Source organism: Microtus ochrogaster, linkage group LG8, assembly GCF_000317375.1.
Source record: "Microtus ochrogaster isolate Prairie Vole_2 linkage group LG8, MicOch1.0, whole genome shotgun sequence".
NCBI lineage: Eukaryota > Metazoa > Chordata > Mammalia > Rodentia > Cricetidae > Microtus > Microtus ochrogaster.
The window spans coordinates 24,052,271-24,064,060 of record NC_022033.1 but is presented as its reverse complement, the minus strand read 5'-3'; the positions used below and the strand labels follow the sequence as shown (position 1 = coordinate 24,064,060).

The 11,790-nt window shown below is 48.1% G+C and overlaps 1 protein-coding gene across 1 annotated transcript; it reads left to right on the top strand.

The window, feature by feature from the left end:
• The first annotated feature begins 6,798 nt into the window (after positions 1 to 6,798).
• Positions 6,799 to 11,368, top strand: LOC101983736 (BPI fold-containing family A member 5-like). Its single transcript, XM_005363107.1, has 8 exons — positions 6,799 to 6,938; positions 7,080 to 7,150; positions 7,762 to 7,918; positions 9,126 to 9,233; positions 9,540 to 9,689; positions 10,612 to 10,690; positions 10,970 to 11,033; positions 11,328 to 11,368. The coding sequence occupies exons 1-8, from the start codon at positions 6,799 to 6,801 to the stop codon at positions 11,366 to 11,368; spliced, it is 810 nt and encodes a 269-aa protein (XP_005363164.1).
• Positions 11,369 to 11,790: the final 422 nt, after the last annotated feature.

The window sequence follows — 11,790 nt, the reverse complement described above, 5'->3', positions numbered from 1 at the left end:
GCAACTAACCAGGATCACCCTCTGTGCCACACAGAGTCCTGTCCCTCCCTAGTGGAGTCTGCACATTGAAAGCTGGGCATGTCTGAAGCCATTGACACACACACTGAAGCAGAGTGAAGAAGAATTCTCTAGAGCAGAAGGGTCCCCATGCAAGGCACGGATGCTATGGCCTCTTTTTCATGCAGTAACTGAGTCAAGACAGAAAATGAGGACAGAACGTTGTGGGTCATTAGAAGGAAAAGCTACTCCTCATTCAGGTTTGGTTGAAGACTCTCAGCAGCTGAGAGTAATTCTGGTATGGATAGCATTTTCTCTGTAGGTTGCTATAACATAGAGACAAACTGCCTTTTCTATAGAAATATTTTCAGGTGATAATGCTAGACCACCAATAAACCATGCTTAAGGCCAGGCTGCATACGGCCTCAGGCAGAGCTTCACTCCTCCCCCAGATACTTTCTGAGAAGCTCACAAAAAAATACTATACATGGAGACACAAATACACTAACTTCTCACATCCCTATGATCTAAGAAGTTATTTATTCACCATAATCTTGTCTGCTGCACCTCAGGAGCTATGCTATTACCTCATTTAAATTCCTTGGCAACAATTTTAATACAAAACTTTCAGAACCTACCAAAATTGCATATATGACAATTATATTGAAGACGAAGCCTGGCTCCACTTTGAGAAGCCCACACCATTGCTCAGTATGCCTCAGTCTTTTCCTGAATGCCTCCTCTCTCATAACGCCCGTCTGTAAATCTAAGCATCTCCTTCTTAATAAAATCCAATTTCTCTTCATACAAGCTCCTGCTGGGATCCTTTTCTCTGGCAAAACCAAGGATCCAGTTTTACCTGAGAGCAGAGTCTGAAGAGGAAAGGAACTCTTTAGGCTGCTGCAGACAACTCACAGCACGGAGCAGAATCCACCATGGATGAAAGCATGGAAGTGTCCCAGGCCCAAGGCTCATCTTAACCTAGCCAAGCAAAGGGTCAAAACACTGTATGCAAAAGACAGCCACTCTTAGCACAACTAGGAATACACACACTACACAGAAGAGAAGCTTACAGAATTAAGATTAGTTCAGTCATTAGGCAGACACCTAAAACAACCACTATCCACAACAACAACAAAAAAACCTCTGGAGAGAAGGAACAATTCAATTTGCAAAGTGGTTGTATTATATTTTGAAGTATGAGGCACAGAGACACGAAGCAGCAGCTGGAGAAATGGCTCGGTGGTTAAAAGCACTTACTGTTCTTCTAAAGGACCCAGGTTTGGTTCCCAGCACCTACATGTGACTCACAACCATCTGTAACTCTAGAACCATAGCTTCTGGCACCCCGATCTAGCCTCCGTGAGCTTTGTGTGCACATGATGCACAGACATACATGCGGACAAAACGTTCACATGTGCAAAATATAATAATTGTTATATTTGTAAAATGTATGAGGCACACAAAGGAACAAGAAAATATGGCTCCTACATTTGAGAAGTACCCAAGGACTCTCAGATGTTGAACTTACAACACAAAAACTGAAATTTTCTATTTTAAATATATTCAATAAACACTCATCTAAGAAACTATTTTAATCACTGTTCTATTGTTGTGATTAAAAATCATGGCCAAGGCAACTTATAAAAAGAAGCATTTAATTGGGGACTTGCTATACAGCTTCAGAGGGTGAGTCCATGATCATTATGGCAGAAAGCATGGCAGGAGTCAGGCAAGCATGGATCCGAAGCAGTAGCTGAGAGCTCACAACTGATTCAAAGGTTTCAGGAGGCAGAGAGACTAGGCCTGGCATGGGTTTTTGAAACCTCAAAGCCCCACCCCCAATGACACACTTTCTCCAACAAGCCACACCTCCTAATCCTTCCCAAACGGCTCCACTAATCAGGGCCCAATCATTTAACTATATAAGCCTGTGGGGGTCATTCTCATTGAAATCCACAGAAACCTTGTGAAAAAAACTACAGGAAAATATCAGAACAATGTCTTCCAAATGAACCCATGACCTTGGGCCTGCTCAGCACACACTCAACTAATGAGCTACATCCTCATCTCCTATGTTTTTATTGATATGTCCACAATCCTACTTCAGGGCCCAATAATTAATGTCAGGAAAGTGATGAGTATACTTACCGCTAGTGCCCCGCTGGACGCTAGTCACACTCAAAATAAGTTTCTTCCAGAAAGAAGTCTGGGCATGTACGAGCCTTAATCATTAGAGGGCTTGCCTACCAGGAAGGAAAGCCTGGACTCGACCCGTAGCACCGTGTAAAACGGAAGTGGTACATTCCTGCAATCCCAGCATTCGGGAGGTGGAGGCAGGAGGATCAGAAAGTCAAGGTCATCCTTGCTTACGTAGGGAGTTTTGATGGCATCCTGTGCTAGAGACCAGCTTGTTCTTTGTTTGTTTCGAAAGTACTAGACTTGCCGGGAGCCCAAGAGTTTTCCATCTGCAGCGAATTACCTGAGTGGCGGACCTTGACTGCTGTTGTCTGATAGACCCATTGCTCACCAGCGGTTTGACTTTGGGCTTTCAAGTCTCCATATGTGAGGAGATGAGATCAAATCCTTGCCAGACATTGAGGTGATAGACCAATCCCTTTTGCATAAATGGTTAAGAGTTAGACTCTCTGAATACAGGTGACAGTTGTATGGCTGGGGCAGACTGTGGGGCCACTGGCAGTGAGATCAGGATTTATCCTTACTGTTTGTGCTGGTTTTTTGGAACCCATTCTCTCTGGAGGGACACCTTACACAGCCTAGATATAGTGGGGAGGGCCTTGGTCCTGCTTCAAAGCAATGTACTAGACTTTGTTCACTCCCACGGGAAGCTACTTTCTCTGAGGAGTGGATGGGGGTGAGCTGAGGGGAAGGTGGAGGGAGTGGGAGGAGGGGAGGGAGTGGGAAGTGGAAATGGTATGTAAAGTGAGAAAGATAGGTTTTTTTCCTTTTTTAAATAAAAAAATAAACTAAAAAAAGTTCTTTCACAGGCCTGGGGGGGGGGGCGGGGGCAGGGGGGACCAGAGTGTAGATCACCTCCCTCTTGTGGTTGCAGAGGAAACTGCACATTGATGCCCTATGAGGGGCCATTGGAGCCTTGCTTCTAGAGACCTAGGGCAGGGTCTGGCTAGGCCCCTTCATTACCTGCATTTATATCATTGTTCCTCTAAATGGTCTCTCTATTTTTTGAAGGAGAAAAGAGTTACAGGCAAAAACACATTCACACTGTCTTGTGCGTGACAGGCGCATATGTGTTTATGTGAGTGTATTTGTGTGTGTGTATGTGTGTGTGTGGTGGCTAATGTCCCTCAGAGACTATCCACATTATTGTTAGAAAGTCTCTCGATCGTGTAAAATTTGCCAAGAAGGTTAGGCTTGATGTGCAGTGAGTCCCAGAGATCTGCCTCAGCCTCTTTAATGCTGGGATTATAAACATGTGCGACCATGCCAAGCTTTGTGTATGTGTGTGTGTATTTATATGTTTATGTGTGTGTATATGTGTATGTATATGTGTGTTTATGTGTATGTGCTTATGTTTGTATATGTGAGTGTGAGTGTCTGTGTGTGTTTATGTGTGTATGTGTGTTCTGGAGAACAAGCTTCAGTTTGTGCAAGGCAATAGGTTTGCAAGGCAAGAACTTTACCTACTGAGCCACCTTCCAGTCTTACCATCTTTTAGATTTGGGGGTTTTTTGTTATTTTTGTTGTTTCTCTGTGTAGCCCTGGCTGCCCTAGAACTCGTTCTGTAGACCAGGCTGGCCTCAAACTCACAGAGATCCGCCTGCCGCTGCCTCAGGAGTGCTGGGATTAAAGGTGTGCACCGCCTCCCACCTGCCTTACCATCTTTTATACTTCCCTATTACTCATAAGATGTTCTTTATTTCTCTTTACCTATTTATTCTCTTTATTTATTTATTGCACTTTTGCTAACTTCCATTCTCTTTCAGCCCGAGGGACCCCTTTGGGCATGCTTAGTACTGTTCAGCTTATTGGATTGTTTTCATTTTTTCTGTTTCTCCTGTGAAAGCACTAACATGTACCTACTCACCACAGACAGGGAAGCTGCACGGATAGGAGACCACTGTGAACATTTAGGCAGAAGGGATTTAAGTTTGCCAGGTGTGGTGGTACACACCTTTCAACCCCTCCCAGCACTTGAGAGGCAGAGGCAGGTGGATCTCTGCGAGTCTGAGATTACACCAAGAGACCTAATCTAAAATAATGAAAACTGAGAAATACCTGCATTCTAGCTCTGGGTTCAGTGGTCCACCAGGGATGAATTAAGTGGAGGCTGAGGCAGCATGGTTTGGAAGATGGTAAGGTGGTGTTGGTTCAGCCATGGTGGCTTGCCGTGCCACCTCAATGAAGAGGACTGTAGAGCCTCCACAGCATCTGTACAGGCTCCAGTGGCCACTGCCAGAAGATTCAGAGAATGGGCAATGGCAAGACACTGATTTGGAAAGAACTTGATTAGCTACAGCTCCATGGAGGAATTTGAGGAATGTTGTTTCTGTGGTGAATTTGCTCCAAAGGCTGACGCATCCAACAGCACCCATGACTATGATGGCATTAGCCATGCAAACAACACAGTCCTTGTGTTAGCCACTGTTCTGCTGCTGTGCTAAAATGCCATGACCAAAAGCAACCTACAGGCAGAATCTGGTTTGGCTTATGGTCGCAGAGGGCAAGCCCGCGATGGTGGGGAGGCATGGCAACAGACAGCTGGGACAGGAAACTGGCTGATCACATGCCTATCAACATGCAGGAATCAAAGAAAATGAATGGCAAGTGAGGTGAAGCTACAGAATCTCAAAACCCACTTCCTGTGATGTACTTCCTCCAGCAAAGCTCCCACGCATAACAGCCCCATAACCTCCTGAAACAGCGCCACCTATGTGTGCATGTGCCGGAGGAAAGACATTGGGGCATCAGATCCACGGGAACTAGAGTAGTGGGGTGGATGCCAGGATCCAAATCTGGGTCCTCTACAAGACCCACAAACACTCTTAACCAGGAAGTCCTCCCTCCAACCCAAACAAATCTTTATTAGAAGTAGGAGGTGTGAGTGGGAAAGCCAAGAGCGAGTAAATTAGAGGCTTCATCTCCCAGTACGCTGATTGGGAGAAAGACCGAGTGTGAGTGTCTCTCTGTCCTGCCACCTCACACTTGAGCCCCAGCTCCCATTGTCAAAGCTCATTCCCACCCCTGGGCTCTGAGGACCTGCACATGCTCCATGCTGCCTTTATTTATATGCCATTGCTATCCAGTGAGTTGACTTCTAACGCTGCTCTGAGCTCTGGGTCACTTTCCCTAGCTGGACCTCAGTTTTCTCCTCTGGAAACAAGCAGCATCCCTACCAGGAATCTGGTGAGGACCTACAAGCACCGAACCATCATGCACCGGCGACTTAGAAAACAGCATCCACACACGTGTGCCCTCACACCTACACATGTGTGCATGGAATTAAGGGATTGTTCAGAGCTGGGAAGGCCATATGTAGTGGGTGAGCAAAACATCACCAAACAGAGAAAAGGAACGCGACCTCGGAAGGATATGGACTGAGAGCAAAGAATGAAGTTCCTGACGAGGCTACTCTGGCTGTTCCACTCCATTCCAAGCCTGATCTTCCTGCCACTCATGAGCGTGGATCTCCAACGTAATCCTCATGCATGGGACCATGAAGTCTCTAATAACCTGCCATCTCTAGTCGTCTTGCTTAACGCGTGGATCAAACAGCTGACTCACCTGATTAAGTGATTGGTAATTGTTTACTTTGCAGAACCCTGAAAGACACTGCCAGATTGCAGAATTGGGAATTATCTAGAAGCCCATCATCTAATCTTGTGTTTCCTGAGTCTGGTTCTATAAAAGAGGCCCTCAGCTCCTCAGCAGAAACAGATAGAAAAGAAGCCCAGGACAGCCGCTGAGACCTCGAGACTCAGGTGAGACCTGCCCCTTCCTCTGCTCCACGGATTCTCTGGGGAGCAGGAGGCCATGCCCCTTACTGTAAGCTTGTGCTGGCAGATGGTACCGTCACTAACTGGGGGCCTTCCAAGAGATACAGGGATGGCCTTGGTCAGGGGCAAGGACTCTGTTCACTCACCTTTCCTAGAAAGGGCAACGTTGATGGAGCAGTGGGCTCTCAACGTGCCCGAAGTCAAGGCAGGAGGGAAGGAACTTCAGGTTCCATCACAGTTGAGAAGCTGTCTATGGTCATGTGACCTTGGACATTCCATGGCTCTTGACGGTATCCACAAACCATCATGGCCCAAACCATCCAAAGACCAAAGAACCATCGCTTAGCAGAGATGATGGCCGAGCAGTTCAGATCTTCAGCCTCTGCCACGTTGGAGCCTCTTCATCCACACTAGTGAGTCAGGCCACCACAGTCACATGCCCCAGCCCCAGAGTAACTCTGACGGTCATTTAACTACATAGAAGCTTCTGGGTCAGGCATGCTTGACTTCAGCTCCTCTTTCTGCTGCAACCTGTGACACTGGGGGAGACTGCCTGGAGTCACTGGGCCTCTGCTCCAACTGTGCACTAGAGGTTGTCCTTGCCCGCATCTGAGGATGTGGTGACAATGAAGCTGGCGACTGAATGGCTCAGCCTGAGGCCTGAGACAGACAACACTATGGCAGTGTTAGCTGTTGTTGCTAGTTATCACTCCCTGGGCTTCAGGGGGGGAAGAAACCCCACACCTGGGGACAGGGCAGGCAGTGCAGAGAATCCTCTGATACCCATACCACGATGACTTATTATTCTTTCTGCAGATACCAAGAGATGCTTCTAGTCGGGAGCCTCGTTGTCCTCTGTGGGCTGCTGGCCCAGAGTTCAGCCCAGCTGGCTTATCCCTTACCCCTAAGCTATGACCTGCCCACATCTGTGGGTCACTGCCGGCCCTTGCACCTGGACCAGAACCTGCCCACATCCATGAGTCACTACCGGCCCATGCACCTGGACCAGAACCTGCCCATATCCATGGGTCACTACCGGCCCATGCACCTGGACCAGAACCTGCCCATATCCATGAGTCACTACCGGCCCATGCACCTGAGCCCGAGCCCATCCTACACAGTGACTCCAGTTGTAACAACATACCCTACACACCTTATTGCTGCAAACTTCAGAAATGGTGAGTGAGTCTGCGACAGTGTCTTTCAGGGATGTGTATGTGTGTGTGTGTGGTATATAGTGCGTGTTGGTGTATGCTGTGTATGTGTGTGTGGTGTGGTGTACAGTGTGTATGTAGTATATGATGTGTATGTGTGCGTGGTATGGTGTACAGTGTGTGTGTGGTGTATTGTGTGTGTGTGTTGTGTATGTGTGCATGTGGGGGGTGTACAGTGTGTGTGCGGTGTATGGTGTGTGTGCGGTGTGTGTGTGTGGTGTGTGTGTGTGTTTGCACATGTGTGCTCTGGTCTATACAACTTCCTGATAATAAGAAGGGGAATGAGAAAGAATGGCTAAGGCTCTAGAGCAGTGGTTCTCGACCTTCCCGAAGCTGTGACCCTTTAATACAATTCCTCATGCCATGGTGACCCCAACCATACAATTGTTTTCATTCTACTTCATAGTAATAATTTTGCTACTGTTATGAATCATGATGTAAATATCTGTGCTCTCCGATGGTCTTAGCAGACCCCTGTGAGAGGGCCATTTAAACCCTGAGAGGTTGTGACCCATGGACTGAGAACTGCTGCTCCAGAGTTAGCAGTGTGAACCCTGAGATTCTCCACTTTGCAGCTTTTAGCCAAGGTTTGCTGTCTGGGGGCATTCTGGGCTTTCTGGAACACATGCCTCTCCTGAGCTATGTGAGACCTGCAGGAAGCAACGCCGGTGGTCTGGTCGGGGTGATTGGAAGAGTGATTTCCTCAATCCCAATCCTGAACAACATCCTTGAGTGAGTTTCCCAAAGAGGGATTTGGTTCCCACTAACAGCTGAATACCTACAGAGAGAGAGAATGGGGCGGGGATTGAACATGAAGCCAAGGCTCAATCCCCAGGCCTCCCTCCACTCTATAAGGAACAGTGGCCCTTTTGACCTGGAGCTGCCCCCAGTCCTAAGGCACATCCTGGGCTCCAGGAGCAACTATTATCCCCATGACAACCTTTCCACGTCAACTCCAGTATCCCCAGTTCCCAGATGGAGAAACTGAGGCACAGAGATATGCCTGTGCTCACATAGCTAGGGTGGTGCAGAGTCAGGAGTCTAACTCAGACAAGCACCAACCTGGGGCCTTTTCTGCCCACTGCTCATCCCTTCCGGGGAATGTGGGCTGTCACTAGGCTACCCTCCTCAACTGTATCACCTAAGGGATGTGACTGAGACCTGATGTGGGGCTTCCCATGGGCCACTCAAGAGCTTCCTAGGCACAAAGCCACAATGAGGCGCTTATTGCCAGTGACCAGATATCCAAACCTGAGTCCTTAGTTAGACCAGACCAAAGCCATTGCCAGGATTCCCAGCCTCCCAAGCCTTTGCTTCCTGACCTGGAGACAGTAGACAGGCTTCAGTTTGATTGTCGTAAGACTGTCTGTGCTGGATGATCCAGAGTCAGGTACCTGGTCTCCTGGGCTTGATTTTTCCATCTGTGAGATGGGGTTATACACACAGAGAAAGGATGTGGAGGAGACCAGAAAAGGGTAAATACCTGGCACCATACATGGCTCAGGGAAGGTGCCCTCCCACCTCTTCTGAATTCTTCCCAACAAGTCCTGTCATTTCCTTTGACAGCGCATCCATCCATGTATCCATTTTTCCTTCCTTTCCTCTAACCACTCCCTCCGCCATCCACCCTCCCCTGTACCCAATGACTCATCTTCCTACCAAGTTAAAAGTTAGCCTTTTTCTTTGAAAGGCTCCAAACCAGCATACCTAGTCTCTTTCCTCAAATATCTCTTAAGCTTGAGGTAAACAGAGGATGGGGTATGTCAGGATCTGATCCAGAAGGAAGTTGGAAATGATAGGGGCATGGCTAAGAACCCCGGGTGGTTCTGACTCCAAAGCTGTCCTGACCCCAGGTGTCCAGCTCTCCCTCCGTGACAAGCAAATTTAAAGGTGGTTCCCTGGTTTGAGGCTCAACATGCTAATGTTTCTCCCCGACTAGCATAAAAGTCACCAATCCCCAGCTGCTGGAACTCGGTCTGGTGCAGAGCTATGACTTCCACCGCCTCTACGTCACTATCCCTCTGGGCTTTGAACTCAAAGTGAACACGTGAGTAGGTCCCAGGGTGGGTGGTGGTGGGAGGAGGACTCACAAAGGGACAGCCTGGTGGCTGTGGAGAGTTGCAAAGGCCGAGCCTCGAACCTTACCTATTCGATGTGTTGAACAAACTCGGGTCATGTGGAAAACACACAATCTCTCTGAATCTCGGTTTCCCCTAATGGGAACAAAGATCAATACCACTGTGACAAAAATGGAGTCAAGGTGAGGCTGGCACTCCTGCCGAGGAGAAGCCTTCGACCTTGAAATGGGAGAAGTCAGATGCCATTTCTGAGCTGTCTCTGCCTTCTCTGTCAGACCCCTGATTGGAAGACTGTTGGAGTTCGCTGTGAAGCTGGATCTCACTGCAGAGATCTACGCCGTGAGAGACATTCAAGGGAGGAGCCGTCTGGTCATTGGTGACTGCATTAACTCTCCCGGCACCTTGCGTATCACACTGCCTAAAGGGTAAGGCCAAAGGGCCGGTTCTCCTGCCCCGAGATAGCAGGCTAAAATGATGGAATAAGAGAGGATTAAGGAGTGAGAGGCAGGAAGAAAGATATGTTGGGGGAAGGAAGTATGGGTGGGTGGGTGGATGGATGGATGGATGGGCGGGATGATGGGTGGGTGGATGGATGGGTGGGTGGATGGATGGATGGGTGGGTGGTAAGACATTTGGTGAGTAGGGAGAAAGATTTATAGGCAGGTGTATTGGTAGATGAGTAAAATGGATGAATAAATGCTCACTTACCCCTTATTAAACCAAGATGATCAATTTTATGTTGGATAGGCAATATAGAATATGGTTTAAGACCAACATTTATAACCTGTTGAGGCGAATAAGAGCACCTCTGACATGAACCTGGCTAGGGTTCCTCTAATTTGGTCTCACCTTGCCTATCTTCAACACAAAACCATGTGATATTATTAATAGAATCTTCCTAAGAGATAAATAGATGCGCACCTATTTGGATGCTTGTTCCAGTTGACTACCCCATGAGAAGGCCCAGCCATTCATAGAGTAGAGGACTTGGTCACACCACAGCTCACATTTGCTAAACTCATATATTGAACATTGTATGTATCAGTTCATTGAATCTCCATGACAACTACAAACCAGGTGCTTTTCATACATTCACGGATTCCAGTCTTGTTGTGCACCTACTGTGTCCCTGGAATGTGTGCTTATTCTATGTTCCTCTGTACATGCACAGCTGGTCTGGGTGTCACTCTCTTCATCTAGGGTCCTTGCTGTTAAATCTGCCAGGGACATGAGTGTGCAAGGCCTGGTCTCAGTTACCGGTGACAAGACTGGGTGTGTATTGTGGCTGATGAACTTCTCCAGACCAACCCCAAGCCTCTGGGTCACATGCATGCCTTTTTCTTCCAGACTCAATCTACTTCAAAACCTGATAGACAGCCTCACAGACATCTTGACTAAAGTCATTCCTGGCCTGGTGCAGGGCGTGGTAAGAGATCAAAGGGAGAGTACCCTGCTCCACGAGTCTTAGAGCTTCTTGGGCTGAGCTAAATTGGCTACTCTAGATGGGAAATATCCATCCATCAGTCCGTCTGTCCTGTGATCCAGCCATCTGTGTTACGTCTTTCCACACCTCCAAACACATTGGTTGACTTCTTCTGGACTGTAGAAAGCATCCCTGAATATATTCCACCGTGGGCATGCTGCCTCCCTGAGGGTCTCCTTGCAGGAGGTCCTGTGCCTCACTCCCCTCTCTGCCCTGGGTCAGGTGTGTCCTGTGGTCAATGGAATCCTCAGCCTCTTGGATGTCACCCTGATGCATGACGTTGCTGGTGAGTGCTGTTTGTCCCTACACACCATGGGATGCCAGGTCTCATTCACCACTTCCTCCTTGGTTGGGGGTGTCTTTATTCCCATGAACTATCCAGATGAGTCTGAGGTACAGCTGGCCTCCTCCTCAGCCTGTCCTGAGAACAGCTGGGCTGGCTGGAGAGGAAGACCTCGTGGTTTCCCGACGTTTCTGGGCACAGTGAGCATGGCTGGTGCTCCAGAGCCTCGGGTGGCACTCAGGTTCTTCTGAACTCCTTTGCCTCCAGATCATAACTTTAGTCATTTTTTTCTTCTAGAATTGCTGTTACATGGTGTACAATTTGTCATTAAGGCCTAAGCCTTCCATGAAAGGACCTGTCTCTTCTGCGATGGTAAATGCTTCTCTCATTTCCCAGGATCTGTGGACTAGCTGTCATCCTCTAGGACAGGGAAGCCAGGCTCTTGAGACAACAGCACCCACAGCAGCTCTCCCGGCAGCACCACTGTGGGCACAAAGCCTTTAACGTGGGCTTCAGGAGAGGATGTTAGATTCAAGCTATAGCAGCAATACGCCAGGAGAGAGACAAACATGGATGTAGACACACAGAGATGCGTGAAGTCCATGGAGTAACTGACAGATGTGGAGATGGACCAGAACCAAAGCAATCCAGCTTCAAAGAGAAACATATGTGATCACGGGCACACAATCAATCACATAGACTTGGCAGTCAAACACTCATCCACACAGGCACACAGATACAGACTCACTAGTCAAGTCCC